Source organism: Gopherus evgoodei, chromosome 5 (assembly GCF_007399415.2).
Source record: "Gopherus evgoodei ecotype Sinaloan lineage chromosome 5, rGopEvg1_v1.p, whole genome shotgun sequence".
In the NCBI taxonomy this organism is placed as follows: Eukaryota; Metazoa; Chordata; order Testudines; family Testudinidae; genus Gopherus; species Gopherus evgoodei.
In genome coordinates, this window is record NC_044326.1 from 7,288,235 (window position 1) to 7,305,280 (window position 17,046).

Here is a 17,046-nt window from a genome sequence, read left to right on the forward strand (position 1 = left end):
ACAAAACCTCCACATACAACAACACCAAGGTTACATTGTTTAACTCTATAAAAAAAATAGACATTGCAGAATCATAGAATCGTAGGAATGGAAGGGACTTTGAGAGGTCATCTAGTCCAGTCCCCTGCACTCCAAGTCACAATTTTCATAGCAACATTCACTATCTCACGCTGCACATAGACAATATTAGGGATTACTGCTTAGACTGCAAGATGGATACTTCAGTACGTGCAATCAGAGCAAGTTTGTAACTGTGAGAACCTTTGCTTCTCTGTGTCCTGAATTTTTGTCCTCGTTAGTTAGTGTTACAGCAGGGCTGAGCAGGGTGGATAAAAACAGATGGTTTTTCTTGGGCCAGGAATTGGATTTTTTATTTAAATTTATTTAAATTAATGTTTTTCTTGACAAAATAAACCTGTTTACCATGAAATCTGAATTTAATACAAAATATGTTAAGGTCTAAACATCTTATAATCAAAACATTTAAATAAAAATTAAATTATGCTGAATCCATGAGCCTCTATCAAAAACTTTTGAGTCAAATGCTGCTTCTCTACATAGAGAGAGAACCAGAAGTTAAACAACCAACTTTTGACACCAAGCTTTAAGAATATGGCACAATAGGACATGTGCTGTATTAAAGGCTTGATCCTGTGGGGGATCCAGGGGCTGTGCTACTGGGTGCAAGAGGCTGGCAAAGTCACCACAGACACTAGGGCCTAGCCTCTGACTCCAGGAGACACCATCATGTATCTTGTCAGGATCATCCAGTGAGCCCACGGGGCCTTTTCTATAGCTTCTCTCTACCTGAGCTCCAATTGGCTCAGTTCTCAAATTATGAATATTTATGGCTTCACCCATCGTTGACCATTTTCTAACTTACACAAATGTACAATTGATAAGAATCTGAAAATACTGAGCTATATAATTGCTTAAATAAATGTACATAGTTACAATGAACCCTTCTGAGTAGCAAAAAGATATACCAAATACTTTCAAGGCTCTATTTAACTGTACATCAACATGTTTTAATGGTTATATGAACCAGTGACAGTGTTCCTTTCTTTAGAACAGGGGTAGGCAACCTATGACACGAGTGCCAAAGGCTGCATGCGAACTGATTTTCAGTGGCACTCACACTACCCAGGTCTTGGCCACCAGTCCAGGAGGCTCTGTATTTAAATTTAATTTTAAATGAAGCTTCTTAAACGTTTTAAAAACCTTATTTACTTTACATACAACAGTTTAGTTATATATTATAGACTTATAGAAAGAGACCTTCTAAAAGCGTTAAAATGTATTATTGGCATGTGAAACTTTAAATTAGAGTGAATAAATGAAGACTCGTCGCACCACTTCTGAAAGATTGCCGACCCCTGCTCTAGAAAATAACTGAAATACAAATGGAAAAGTTGATTAATATTGATGAATTAAATGAAAGCTTTCCACTTGGTGCTTGAAATCATGCTTTAAATCAACCCATCCTGCTTCTGAGAGTCCCCAACCAAGACTCGAGGCCCTGTTGTGCTAGGCGTTGTACATACACATAGTCAGTGACAGTCCTTGCCCCCACATTGTTGATCATTTAAATAGACAAGACAGACACGGGGTAGGAGAAGGGAAGTATTATCCCCATTTTATAGATAAGGAAGTGAAAGGGAGATTAAGTGTCTTGCTCAAGGTCACATGGGGAGTGTGTGGCAGAGCTGGGGACAGAATCATATCCAGTAAGTCCCAGCAGAATTTTGCAGAACTTAACAGTGTGTGCGCAGAATTTCCTTTCCCCCACAGAAATGGGCTGCAGTGCTGCTGGCTGCCACTAGGGGATCCTGGACCTGGCAAAGCTCAGCTCGCACACAGAAGACACTGCTGGGGGGAGGGAGAGGGAGCTGGAGGGTTCCTGGCAGCTGCAGCATGCCCTAAGAGAAGGAGAGGCCAGCATGCAGGAAACTCTGTGTAAGCCTGGGGCCAAGCATCTGGGTGTTTCTCCCTCTGGATCCCTTGGCTCCGAGGGCCCACAGTTGAGCTCTGCGGGAAGAGGTGTGGGTGTCTGGCCACCTGGCTGGAACAGGAACTGGGTTGGCATAGGGGGTTTCTTTAACTCTCTACTCCTGGGGGAATTTTTTCCTGTGTCCATATTCTTACAGACATACTTGCTGACAGGTATTTTGAAATAACTTACCAAAATAATTGAAACTGGTGTGATTATGTAGTGTTATTTTGACCGATAAAATTTGCAGAATTTTAAAATACCGTGCGCAGAATTTTTAATGTTTTGGCGCAGAATGCCTCCTGGAGTAATTATTTCGGAGACTCTACTCTGGCTGTAATGGAATATTCCATCCAGAGAAAATGTGACCTCTCTCAATTCTTAGCAGGGTCAGAGCTTTGGGGATGCTGCTGACTAAACATGACTTCTCTGGCACTGTATCCCCATGGATAGGAGTATTTTAAGCATCCCTTTTCCTCTTTGCACAATCATTTGTGTTTCACAACATGAATTGAATGTAGATCAAACAGAGTTTGTGTTTTCCTGGATGCTTTCATTTTCCAGTGTTTATCTCATGTCAGATCAATTTGAGGAGTTCAGGGCATTGCGCTGCAGCTAATGAGATTTGAAATCTCCTTTCCTGGCTACCTATTGAGGCGCTCTAAATATAAACCAGGCTTACTACATTGTTGTCATTATTATTTAAATAGCTGAAAAGTAACTTCCTGTGCCGTTGAGGAAGCAGAGGATTAATCTACAAATATCCAGTCAGATGTATTAAGGAGAAAGCTTATTAATGTTGACTGTGTTCAGGGCCGGCTCCAGGCACCAGCCAACCAAGCACGTGCTTGGGGCGGGGCAGCGCTCAGGTTTGGTTTTGTTTGTTTTGGCCAGGCAGCGCTCGGAGGGTGTGTGTGTGTTTTGGTGGCGCTCGGGAGGGGGAGGGGGGCTGGGCTGCGCCCGGGGGGAGTGTTACAGCAGGGCGGTGTTCCTTTTTTTTTTCACTTGGGGTGGCAAAAAAAGTTAAAGCCGGCCCTGACTGCATTGCCACTTAGTGTGTGTTTCCCTTAAAGGAGATACCATTATTATTATGTTTTATAAAAGTAGATTCCAGCGGCCCCGATCTGTACCGTGCCTGGCACAATGGGGTCCTGGTTTTAATGTGGAATAAGGCAGTCCCTCCCACAAAGACCTTACAGAGACAAGACGGAGAACACAGTGAAGCAGGCAGAAGCAAAAGACGAGTGACTATAAAAGCAGTGGTGCTAGCTCTCACGAACAATATGTGATGTGTTTTCTTAAAGCCCCAGCTCTGGAAGGCATTGAGTGTCTGAGAATCTCAGATGACTTTTGTTTATTTGGGTTCTTGTAAAAGGAACTCAGATGTATTATTTTGTTTAAAATGCTGACCTGTTTTAAGCCAGTCTCATAAAGTTTTGGGTCCTGCTTTGTGATTGTTGAATAACAGACATGAGAGCTGGAAATGACATTCTAGGAAAGTTAGACCCCTCCTGAACGCTTCTGCTCCTCAGGCTGGTTTATGTTCTGTTTCGACTGATCAAAAGCTGGTCAGCTGCCTCCCCCAAACCAAACAGGGACACAAATATGGGGGCAAGGCCAACATTCCATCCCATCCTTGTCGCCTTCAGAGGGGAGAGGGAGCACCAGCAGTAGACATGGTGGAGATGCTGCTCTGACAGCTGAAGGCAATTGGTTCTAGGAGGGTCTTTGCAACACTGCTGTTTCAGGGATTCCAGCGATGTGAACAAACATGGCTGTGTTTTCCTGCCAGCTTGACAAACCTGATGTAAATCAGCAAGTTTCATGAATTGCCCCAGACACACCCAGCTCTGAAGAGCCTGGAAAAGGATGAACATAACCCTTATTGCAGCACTAACCTGAATCTAATTATCTCTGTTGTTCACTCATAGGTATAACCTGCTTCCTAGGATCATTGAAGCGAAATACTTAGATGCTATGGATGCTGAGCACTAAAAATGAATCTCTGCTCTGAGAACAGCGAACAGCTTTTCAAATCAAAAGGAAATGGCAGCCTTGCTGAGATGTAGAAGTATTTATCTGAAGTTCTTTTGTTTAGAACCGCCAGGACTCACTTTCTGCTCTAGTCTGGCGCTTGGAGATATACAGTTGAAGACCAATTGGCCATTTAAGTTTTTCAGATCAAAACAGCCTTGGATTGAGAGGCCAGTACTCTTCCGAGTTTTGAGGCAAGCCAGCTTTATGGAAATGTTACCTTCTTCATCCTAAAACTTGAAGTCCCACAGATCAATATGTTTCTCTTGTTGGATTGTGCTATGCTAGGGTTGCCTCACGTTCCCTTTTTTAAGGGGTTTCCCTTTTTTATACACTGTGTCCCTTTTCCCAGAACACTATTGAGATGTAAGGACAGTAATCAACCCTTGCTTTACAGAATTACTGAATAATTTGGAGCTTTAATGCAATTACCCATCTCTCCAGTTCATATTCCAAAAGGATAGCTCTATGTCAGAGGATCTCGTCAAGTTATTGATTAGTGGATGGGCTGGGAAGCAAAAGAATATGGTTGTGCTGAGGATTGTGTGTTATTTAATTTCTTCATGTGTACCAGAAATGTTCAGAGGTTGGATTCGCTTTGTGATGCTGATGTAATTACAGCTGGGTCTAAACCGCTTGAGAATTAGTTCAACCTATTTTACACTGTTACTTCTCAGTAATCAAATATAGAATTGTAGGTATGTACAGCAGCAACCTTTTTGGTTGTGCTCAAATTCACCTGGATGCTGAAATGTGGCAAAATTCAGTCATGCGCATTAATGCGAACATATACATATGTACAGAACGGCCTATGTGTACATATATACATACATAACTTAGATTGGTGTATATATTTTGCATATATATTATACATATATTGGATATCTAGGCATATTCTTTCAAGATATTGAAAATGTTCTTGTGCAATCAGTGTTACCTGTACTATGTTGACATACATTTGTCCTTTGCTTCGGTGCTTCTTTTTTCTTCTTCAAAGCCATTCTTTGTCAAACTGCATTAACCCAATTACTGATTTTTTTTAAACATACTGCTACATTCAAACTTTCCTTCATTTTCCTCTAGTCCCTTGGCTTTTGTGACCTGCATCATCCTGTCTGAATGCTTTCTGACGTGAATTTTCCATTTAATTTTAATGTACCGTATGTAGTGAAAGTTGGTTGTTTTCTAATCAATATTTGTTTGTCACTTCACTGTTTCAGTTTTGTAGCTATCTCCCATTTTCCTCCACCCCCCCGACATTACATTATATTTCTGTATGAATTCTAATTCTTCTGCTATCTATTTTATCTTTTGGTTTATTTAATTTATCTGGTATTATGGTCAGTTTTTCTATACTTGAAGTACTGTGAAACAAGCTATCCTGTAGCGAATTCCATATTCATCTCTAGTGCGGCCAGTGGCAAACTTTACAAGAAAAGAAAGTGGAGCAATGAAGATAATTTTAAAAAGCAAAAATTAGGATCACATTACAATAAATGCAAACAGACAGTAGATTCGTGCAGACAAGTGTTTTTGTTTCAAGCAAATTGTTTGCACAATAAATTGGCAGTGAGGTTTATCAGAGAGAATACATCGGCGATTTGGCTTTCTTTACAAAGTAAAAAAACGCATCTCGCCATCACTGAGAGGAACTGGGGAAGAAAGCTCATATGCTAAAACCAAACTTATAAACCCAATCTCAATAACTAGTTTGCTTTTAATAGCACTCAAAGGGATTCCATCATATTGCAATTGCCTACAGCTTTGAAGGAAAGTACTGAGAGCAGAGCGTTCAGTTTCTCTTTGAAGTTTCATAAGTTTCCCATTGGCAATCCAATCAAGGAGCACCAGGTTGTTCCTAAGGGTTTATATGTTACTGTTGGGAATAAACATTTAGCACAGTGACTGCAGGGAAATAGATTCTCTACTTCATTAGCCATCTGAGCAGCATTGTATCACCTTGAAAATGTAACCTTATGTTCTACTCAACTCCTGCGGCTGTGCTGTGAAGGGCATGGCCTAATTTGGCCCTCTTAATAAATGAAACATGAGCATTGCCATTAATTTGTTTTTACTAGAAATGTCTTAGCACACCAAAAAGAAATAGCTCTAGTAACAAACATGGCTGGCTAACTAACTGACAGATCTGACACTTTTTGCATTATCCAGAACAAGAAGATAAGAATTAAAGGCAACTAGGTTATGCACATTGACTGATATTCTTAATCCTGGAATCAGGTCTTTAGTAGGCTTGCTAGCAGTCATTGCAGAAGTTTCAAATTAAAGTTTATTCATTTCTTTAACTTCACCTAAAGATGAGGTGTATGTTCAGCAAACAAGACTGTTGTATGGTCCAGAGGCAGTCTGTGCCAGTCCACACACAAAAGACCAGGTGACTCAAAAAGAGAACAGTATTGATATCCGTGGCCAGATATTAATTGCAATAAGACAATTTTCCAACAAATTCTTTCCTTCCCAGTGTAAAACACATTGAAATGGAAGCCCCTGAAAAGAAGGTTGGGTGTCTCAAATACTTTGGAGTGACCTGCGTGTTGAAAACATGGGTGTTGGAACTACACATTTGTTGTGTTATGTCACTGATACCTGGGCTCCCAGTGTTTGTGTTTCTAACAACAGATCTCACAATGTGAGAAATCAGACTCCCTGCATGAGAGGGTATAAAGCACATGATGGATCCCCTGCTGGAAGCGGGGCAAGAATGCTGCCTGCAAAGCAGCTGTTTCAAGTAAAAGTCCATAGGTGAAATTCATCTCTATGCAGTCTCATGGAACATAAGTTGTCCATAGGTTTTGGGTTGACCCTCTGCACAGGAGGTGAATTTCACTGTACACATACAGTAAATCTAGTTACAGAAAAGCCTATGAGCATACCTGCAAACTGCATGAAAATACAGTAGGACTAAAAAGGAAAAGAAACCCCTAAAAAACTATGTGCAATAGAACAACTACCATAGGTTCATTGTTCACCTTGTAAACTTACATGAGTTACCACAACCTGTCACTTTTGCATTGACAGACTGTGTGTGTTGCACTTAACAAAAGCCCTTGCAGGAGTAATATATTTTAAATGAGCTTTTTCTCAGTTTCTTGAAAGAACCAAAGATGCTCTTTACTTTTCTCTAAGTCTCTCTGAAAATAGCAGTCCAGATGCAGTGAAAAATGTCGCTGAGTTAAGCAATGTAAAATATAGAAATAGTTACACTTCAACATGATTTGGAGGCAAATTAACTCACAGCTACAATAAAGCACCCTAACTACTTTTATATTACGTTGTTTTGGAACAGTTTGTGATGCAATTTCAATCTCGCATGTATTTTCTTTTCACCATAAACATGACTCTTTGATTTCCCCCCTCCCCCCCAGGGTTTTCACTATATAAATCATGGGCCAGAGAATCAACTGATGTAAATTATCAGTCAATGCAGTCAATAGCACTATTCCTATTTTCCCTATCTGAGAATCTGGCCCTACATTCTAATCTATGGGTATCAGATGAAAAACTTGACTCTGTCAGAATGTCTTGAATTATATCAGGCTCACAAGATACCAGTAATGATGATCCTATTTCAGACCAAAAAAAGTCAGGATTTTCTTACAAGTACCTTTCCCTTCCTGTTACAAATGAAAGCTCTTTTGCTTTTCTTTTTACTGATGTAAGCGGGCATTTCCAGGAAATAGGCTAACTAAGAAAAGAGAGTTTGCTAAACAGAACTATTTCTGCACTTTAATACTTGTGTGAAGGTTAGGACAGTTAGAATGTAATAACCAAAAGTTTTCTTTTATCATAAGCTCTTTAGATAGATATGCACAATGTTATGTATAAATATTGCCAAAGAACTGGATCTGAAGAGATGACGATTGCTGTTAATTAAGAGGGCTTTGTGCTGTATTCTACTGGAGTCAGAAGGTAGTCAATACCTGTGAAATGACTGGAATTTTGTAACCTAAATTAGCTGCCAACATCTGCCAAAATTATGAGGGTACTGGGAAATATAATACACTTTTTTTTTTTTAAAGGCTGTAGTTTGTAGGCACTTAATGGTATCGCTGGAAGTCATCCTGATCAGGTGGAGATGTAATCTTAATTGATAAATAGGTCTGCTGGTCTGAAAGTTCTTTTTACAGCTGATGGAATGCTGTTGCTACATTACACATTGAAATGGATATGTTGAGGTTTGTTGTGTGTATTAAAGAATGCCGATGCTGTATAGGCTGCTGAATGTGCCTTCCAGATTGCTCAGAAACTAACATACAAAAATCTCCTCCAAGCAGCGGCAAAGTTTGAAAGCCTTATTGGATGGTAAAAGCTAGCTGGTTACATACCACCAGGTCACTGTTAGGGTAGTGACATAAAAGAATTCAAACTACTTTCTGGCCAAACATGCTACTTGGTGAAACATCTCAAGGTAGAATCGGATAACTGTACTGTGAGAAACACACATCACTGATGAACTGCACGTGAATTAGAGATACAATCATATAAAAACAATTACAATACACTAAGATGCTGAAATATGACCATTACAAGCCCTTGACTCATTGCATATCACATTAGGACCACACACACAAAAATCTCCTTGATGCACCCAGCTTCTAAAACTTGCATCTCCAACTAAGCCACCGAATTAAGCCAGCTTTTGGAGAGGTGTGTACCTTCCATTTCACTGCATTGAAAACGTAGTTCAACAGCATGATCTTGGGAGAAGCAGGAATTTTGGTTCAAGCTGATTGGATTGTAGACCTAGAGTTAATCAGAACAAACATTCCATTTGCCCTCTCGAGGAGAGAGGAAAGAAATGCCAATGGGAGAAGATACATTGGTCTCACCTCAAGAACAGCCATCATGTTCCAGATTTCTGCTAAGCATTCACTTTGCACATGTCAGAATAGACAGAGATAAGTCACCTAGAACAGTGAGAGGGTCACTTTCTAAAATGTGCACTTATACCTGGAAGCTAGCTGGCAACAGTAGGGATGGTTTAAATTAATAAATTGTTTGCCCTCTCTGTTTCCCATGCCATGGCATTGGCTACTGCTGCTAAATCATTGCTCCCTCTTCTCCTCGTGTTGACCATCATGCATTCCTTCTATGGCTCATACATCAGAGGCAAAATCTACTCTTCTACTCTTCAGTCCAAAGACATTGGCAATGTGTCGCTATAGCAGACCACTCAATCTTCACTGGCATGTCCAAATTCTGAGCTAACTTGAAGGTGTAGGCATGGCAACTGATGCCATCTCAGACAATTATGAATCATTCATAATTTCTGTTATATGATTGTTGTGCTGCTGTTGTTAGAAGTGAAAAGCACATAGCATTGCCAATTTGATGTCAAGTTGCTTAAAGAAAACGTGCCTTGAACTCCCAGTCCTGTCCCCAGGGCTACAGGCCTGGCTTGTATTACAGCAAAGAACTGGAAGCCATGATTGTGTCAAGAGCTGAGGGTATTGGAGGTTGCCAGAATATTTTAAGAGGTTCCAGAAATGCCTGACAACTTCTAATACCTTCTTTCACTGTGGTGTGCCCTTAATCCTTATAGTATCTCCAGCACTGTTGCTTCTTCACAAATGCACATGGTTGCCCTTCAAGCTAAGAAAATTTGTCTATAATTTTACTACAGAAAAGTGCAAGGACATGAATCACTGGGTACGATTCTGAACTGTATTTGATAGAACACTTATGATGTCCTGGGGAATGTATTGCCTCTCCCTCCCCGTCTCTGCCTCTCCTGGTGAGAGAATTCAGTTTCCATTATAAGAGCCAAAGCCTGGATGTTTGATGAGTAGAGGTAGCCCGTTATGGGATATGGTGGCATTTGTAATGTGGATTATTTTTGTTGTGAACCAAGCTAGACCATCCAGCTCATTTCACTTAGACTTGAGCTGAGCGCCCAGGTGTGGAAAGCCACCAAATCCCCCCGGCTAGTATAGACCTCTAAATTTAACTGCTGTTCGACTTCAAGCTTGAAATGCACCAGTCCCAGTGATTTCCTGTATTGTGTCACTGTTGCACTGCTTTCTTGTTATGGTGCTATCCACTTTGTGATTGAGCAAGATGGCAGCAAGGAGGAAAACTGATTAAATGAAAATCCTTTAGGTTAATAGTATTTGGCACTCTGTCCTCAATGCACAAAGAGAAATGCTGGCTGACAGTACCTTCACCTTAGTTACATGATGGGATCCAACAGAAAATCTGTGTATCAGGTTCAACATCCGATGTATCGGTTTTCGTACTTGGTTAACCAAGTTCAGCAGGGCAATGAGACACATGTCAACTTTGCTGGAAGTAGCTGATCCAATGAATGTAGTAGCTAGGTAATTAAGTACCATGGTTTGCAGGTGATCTGTTTTCAGGGCACGATTAATTATGTTCCATGAGTCACACAGCCCCCTCAATATAAACTATTAAGTTCATCAGATGGTGTATCTGTTTCAGTGAAATACATGTCTGAGCAGTAATGTTCTATACACCTTTCCATTATTAAAGTATCCATTTCAATGTGCGATATTTTGTAGCCCCAGACTTCTGGAATTTGGGATGTGGAGCTTCTTCTGATTGGCAACAACCCGCCCTTGCAAACCTGGGTGCGGAAGTTAGGGGCCTGACTTCATACTTCGCCACTTAAATAGGTGACCCAGTTTTTCAGAGGTGCTGAGCATCTGCAACTCCCCTTGACAGCACTGAGATTTGTAGGTGCTCAGAACCTCTGGAAACAGGTCACTTCTAGTTAAATGCCTGAACGCAGAGTTAGTAGCCTAACTTGAAGTGCCCAGGTCTGACCATTGAGGCTGAGGTGCACCTCCACAACTATGACCCTACGTGGCAGATGGCAGTCTTGGCTCCAAAGAGACCCAAACATAGAGAAAGGAAGTAAAAATGCAAGAGTCGGACAAGCCTATCACTTCCTTCACCAAGCGTAGCGGTTGGTGGAAGTCTTGAGTTGTACCTACCTACACGTCAGCTGACTGAGCATGTGTAATGAGTAACTTGGGTTAGAGCGATCTTAAAGAATATTCCAGTTACAGTGTTCTGTATTTTCTTCTCCCTTTCCCCTCCCCCCTGCCCACAGCGAGTAGTATTTATGCCTCAGTTTCCACTGTGAAGATTGGCACTTTGCCATGTGGGTAAGGCAGAATCTTCCCTTTAATTCTTACTTCCCTAAAGTAGTCACCCCTACAGGTTATGTTATGCAGCCAGGTCTCTTTGCCTGTGTTGGACCTGCAAAGAGCCTGTGCAGAAATGACAGATTACAATTCCCCACCCCCTTCTGGGAGATACAGGGTAATGGCATACAGGTAAGCCTCATGGAGCACTCAGAACCTAAAAACAGAGGAGCTTTAATTCTCTGTTCCCTGAGATATTCAGAACTGATTCTTAAATCCTGTATCCTGCTTCCATACAAGCTAATGCTAGAAAAGCTGCTGAGCTCAGACAATCTGTTACATGCCAGGAGATTGCTAGCGGTGATTTTATTTTTCGACATGTCACTTGGAATGCAGCCAGTTAGATTTCTGTACTTGGTGACCAAAAGGTTTCCTTGACAGCTCGGCTAGGAGCTAGTCTATAAATATTTTAAGTGGCAAAACACAAGGGGTTTGTATTTATAGAGATGGAGCCCATAGATATTGCACTTGCTAAGTAGGATTATAAACGCATGCATATTAACTAGTGTTGATTACAGTAAATGATTTTCTTTTGATAAAAGAGTTGCTTCTTGGGGAAAACAATTCCTTTATTGTATAAGGAACTCTGTTGTATTTTGAAACATACAAATAAAAAGAGAAATATACTGTTCATATATTTCGATGCTGAGCTCTGATGTCTTATTATTAAAATTATTATTTATTTTATTATTATTTAAAGTCGCCAAAGGACTGATTTCCTCTTCTAAAACACCACCACCCTACCATGGTTTAATGAAGTTGTCTTAAGGCTCAGGGGCTGGTCTGAAACCAACTGAAGTCAATAGGGAGTCTTTCCATGACTTCAGTTGGCTTCAGGATCAAGCCCGTAAGGATGAGACATTGACATAGAATTCTGCTGTGCTCTGAAATAGCATTTCTGGGTGGAGCAGGTGGAAGGTAGACCTGTGTTGTCCTTTCAAGGGGAGAATCTTGCTTTTTCTTGCAACAGGGTGCTGATTATTTTTAAATGATGTCTCAGGAAGTTCTATCTACCGGAGTTGCTTATATGGACCCCGTTATCATCAAATCTGAGCACCTCCTTATCTTTAATGGATTTAGCCTCACAACACATCTTTGAGCTATTTACCCCTGTTTTGCAGATGGGAAACTGAGTCACAAAGAGGCTAAGTGACTTGCCCAAACCCACCAGGAAGTCTGTGGCAGAGTAGGGAGTTGAATCCAGATCTCTTAAGCCTTAGAGGAGTGGCCTAACGGTTGGACCATCCTCCTGCCTATATCGCTGCTATGATATCCTTAACGAGGTGCCTGCTTCTGTTACCCATGAAAAGGTAGCCGTATTCTCTGCTAACCTAAAACAGAGTTGAATGTGACAATAACAAAATTAGCTAGTGAAATTTATTCATTTGGGAGAATGAAAGTGATCCCCTGTTGTACACATTTCATTCCATCATCAACAGCTGAACTATGGAGCAGCTTTTCACCAGCCTCTTTGCTGTGTGTGTGGAAGAGAGTGATTTTGAGTGATAGCATCTAAAGCGGTTTAAGTATTTCAGTAAAAGGTCAAACATAATCTGAGGACCTATAAGGGAAGAGTCTGGCCTTCAGAATAAGATGTGGAAAAAACATGTGCACCCCACACACCTCATATGTGCACCCATTCACTGAGATGCTGTGCACAAGGACAGTGATTGCATGAGCATGTGAACAAATACACATCCAATTGGACACTGATGTGCAGTTAAAGTTGCTAATTAGGTGCTTAAGGAGGGATTCCCCTTGCGAGACACACATTCTCGTTCCTGGTCAGGCTATTGTACTATTATTTCTGTTATAGCACCTAGGAACCAGAGTCATAGACAGGACACCATTGTGCTGGATTGCTGTACAAATAGAACAAAAATGTTATGGTTTGGCATAAACACAGAGAAGTTTGGTTAGAACATAAAATTCTCTTGCTGGAAGGTGGCACCATAACGGTACTTTATTTCTGAGAATTCAGAGCAATAACACACACGAATTCAAAATCAGTGAGACAAAACAGGCTGCTCCCTAAAAACAGAGGAACAACTCACCTGGCCATACTCTAGGCTGGCTGGTTGGCTGCTGACTGCCTCTGATTGCACGCTTCCCTACACAGCCTCCTGCCTGCAAGCGGGACCAGAAACCCTCTACCCTCCTTCCCCCATACACACTTACAGTGATAACTTGCAATTCCACTACAGTCCTCAGTAGAACACAAAAAAAAGCCCCTGGTCAACAGAGCAATAATCCTCTTAGGGTAGGTAACTCTTGCAAGGTCCTTTTCAAACAGGGGTAGGGTCGCAGTGGGCTGTCAAGCTGCTCAGAAGCAGCCCAGTCAGGGTCACTGAATCTTGGAGCAGCTTCTTGAGCTGCCTGTTACACCAGAGTCCATTTTGGCCCTTAAGAGCCCAGAATCCTTTTGCTTCCCCTTCCTCCTGGACTGCGTGTGCTTTGCCTCCCAAGGGCGAGGCACGCGATCTTGCCCCTAGATCCAATTGCAAGGGGTGTATTAGAAACAACTGAGGTCGAGGGAACTGTGCGTGGAAATTTGACACCGTGGCCTGTAGTTTGTGAAGAGCTTCCCACGTCCTAAACTTTCGTCCAGTGCTGATGCTTCATCTTTCTTAATTAGAGAAGGATGCGATGTCTGTGCTGCATCCTCCGTCCCAACAACATCTCTCTCCTCCTCTCCAGCTTTCTGTACTGCCCCAGAGGTGCTATTTGGTGTTTTCCCGTCTTGCTCCCAATGCCAGGATATGGCAATTCAACATGTAATTTTGTGATGTCCTGGCTTATGGTTGACCACCACCTCTTCTTGCTTTGCTTAGACTGTCCTTTGGTGTGACCTTCAGCAACTGCTCAGGACTGTGAGAATCTCCATTCATTTACATTGCAACAAAGCAGTCCCATATGAAGTCAGTCCACCCACCCTCTCCTCTACTCCTTCCTTTTCCATGCCATTTCCTATATCTGCCCCTATTCCAGCTGTCATGGGGCACACCCTTCACCACCAGACCAGCCCCTCCTTTTGGTACTCTGGGGATTAGCTTGAGGCTGATGCCCCCACCCTTGTCCATGATTTGCACACCATCACTCCAGCTGCCTGCAGCCCTTCTCGCAGCCTCAGGAACCACAGTGTTCTCTTCGAGTCTCAGCCCCCTGGCCATGTCACTCTCTCTGTTTCACCTTCAGGGGGAGGTTTAGCTGCTCAATAGTCCTAGGCAGTCCTCTCACTCATTGCCTCAGTGCCACTCGCCTGGTGGCTGGTAGGGAAACCTGGGCCCACCCTCTTCTCCGGGTTCCAGCCCAGCAACCCTCAGCTCAGCAGCCTGGGCCTTCACTCTTTGACCTCATTGCTCCTCCCCTGAGCTGCTTCCTACCATTGGTTCCCCTTTTCTTCTTAGACCTACCTGTTCCCAGAAACCTCTCTTCCCAGGGAGTGACTGCAGCCTGCCATCTCCCTTCACTCGTCCGTCACCTGGGAGTGTCTGCCTTTTCCCAGCAGCCCCTTCTGATCTCAGCTCCTGAGCTTTATAGGCTCCACCTATTCCTGCCCAGCTGAGCCTCCCTTAGTCAGCTGCCTAATGGGTTAAGTGGCTCATCTGACCGGCATTCAACCCTGCAGGGTGAGTGTAGGGTAGTCACCCCATCGCACCAGCAAAGCATTTAAAACATGTTTGTCTCACTGAAGCTGGGGGGGAGCACATGTTTATGCCCCGTGGTGAATCAGGGGCTTTGTGCAGAGCAATATGGTAAACCTAGGGGTCTAAAATAACCAAAAAACTAGGGGATGTTCCTGAAACAATAACATTGCGTCTCTAGGACACAACCACACAATAAGCCATGTAGTCAAATAGGGTTGCTCAACATGTAGCTTTGAGGCTGAGTGGGGCCTATGGCAGTGGTTCTCAAACTTTTGTACTGGTGGCCCCTTTCACACAGCAAGCCTCTGAGTGCAACCCCCCCTCGCCCCCCCGTAAATTAAAAACACTTTAATATATTTAACACCATTATAAATGCTGGAGGCAAAGGAGAGTTTGGGGTGGAGGCTGACAGATTGCAACCCCTGAGGTAATAACCTTGTGACCCCTTGAGGGGTCCCAGCCCCCAGTTTGAGAATCCTGGGCTATGGTTAGTGAGGAGTAGAGAGGGAAGAGAAGAAATGTTAGAGCCATAATAATTGATGATTTTCTCCCACCGGATGAATGCGAGGTGAGGAGAAGAGCTGAGCAATTGTAGCCCCGTGTGTTGTATCAGCTATCCTGAGCCTTGTCTTCTACCAGGCAGCACCTGTGTGGGGGTGACTGTTGGGGCTGAGTGAATGATTCTCAGTAAATCATTTCCCTGATGGTTTTTAGTATCTTCTACTGTTTGCAGAATGGTTGCCAGCTGTTTGTGGTTTCCTCACATGTAGTATTCACTGGTTGGATTGTTTGTATTCACTGTTGAGAAAGATTGATGTCCATGAGATTTCTCACATTCTTGACATTATGCACTTGCTTATAAGTAGAATCATAGAATATTCCACCACCTTCATAGGTAATCCATTCCAGTGCTTCACCACCCTCCTGGTGAAATAGTGTTTCCTAATATCCAACCTAGACCTCCCCCACTGCAACTTGAGACCACTGCTTCTTGTTCTGCCATCTGCCACCACTGAGAACAGCCGAGCTCCACCCTCTTTGGAACCCCCACTTCAGGTAGCTGAAGGCTGCTATCAAATCCCCCCCTCACTCTTCTATTCTGCAGACTAAATAACCCCAGTTCCCTCAGCCTCTCCTTGTAAGTCATGTGCCCCAGCTCCCTAATCATGTTCATTGCCCTTCGCTGGACACTCCAATTTGCCCACATCCTTTCCGTAGTAGGGGTCCAAAACTGTGCACAGTACTCCAACTGTGGCCTCCCCTGTGCCAAATAGAGGGAAGTGATTATTCCCCTGTATCTGCTGGCAACGCAGGGCACACTGCTGACTCATATCCAGCTTCTCGTCCATTGTAACCCCTAGGTCCTTTTCTGCAGAACTGCTGTGTAGCCAGTCATTCCCCAGCCTGTAGCAGTGCATGGGATTCTTCCTTCCTAAATGCAGGACTCTGCACTTGTCCCTTTGAACCTTATCAGATTCTTCCTTTTGGCCCAATCCTCCAATTTGTCTAGGCCACTCTGGGCCCTATCCTTACCCTCTAGCATAATTAAAAGGAGAGCTTGGAGAAGCCAGAATCTCTAAGGCAGTGATAGCAGCAAAGGCCAAGTTTGGCCAGATCCTGGGCTCTTTTCCACCTGTGCTCTGCAGCCTAAACTTTTGTTTAAAACTCATTAAGTCTCTAGGCCTTATGGTTGTGGAGATAACCAGCCAGGTGTCAGCCAGCTATAAATGGATGCACTGCATCCATCTGAGACTTCAACTAGCCTAAAACAATAGTTCTGTGTAGTGCAAGGTGTCCCCATTCAATACAAACTCTGAAGCCTTAATGATGATCATTTAAATGTCAACGTCCATCGTTCATCAAAGCATCAAGAAGGAAGAAGGCTCACGGGCCTCAGGACAGTCTCCTCCACCCTCAAACAAATACATATTTGAGGCTGGGCATAGTCTGATGCGAGTTTACCTCATTTGGCATCATGAGTGAACAGAGTTTTGAAGAGTTACTGGCACTTGCAGTTTTCCAGGTCATTCAGAAAGTGTGTATCAGGAGCATATATCATATCATGGCCTCTGAGTGGCCAAAGTGGGGAGGTACAGAGCGACAATCTGCTGTGATTGGCGTCTGATTTTTGTGATCTCAAGTAAATGGTGCTTGCTTTTCTGGAAGGAGCTTGAAAGTAGTTCTCTCTCTC

General features: G+C 42.8%; 1 protein-coding gene across 7 annotated transcripts in view; it reads left to right on the forward strand.

Moving 5' to 3' along the window:
* SLC4A11 (solute carrier family 4 member 11) overlaps positions 1-15,509 on the forward strand; it is a 196,855-nt gene extending 181,346 nt beyond the window's left edge. For 5 of the 7 annotated variants that reach the window (XR_004000528.1, XR_004000525.1, XR_004000527.1 and 2 more), the window contains exons 20-21: positions 3,922-9,338; positions 15,495-15,509. Coding sequence is in view for 2 of the 7 variants with exons in the window: in XM_030563594.1 (XP_030419454.1) it covers positions 3,922-3,985 (64 nt within the window). In the remaining 5 variants the exon portion in view is untranslated. Of the gene's footprint in view, positions 1-3,921; positions 11,846-15,494 lie in introns of those variants that run through there. The other 2 variants (XM_030563594.1, XM_030563595.1) reach the window with 1 other exon arrangement.
* Positions 15,510-17,046: the final 1,537 nt, after the last annotated feature.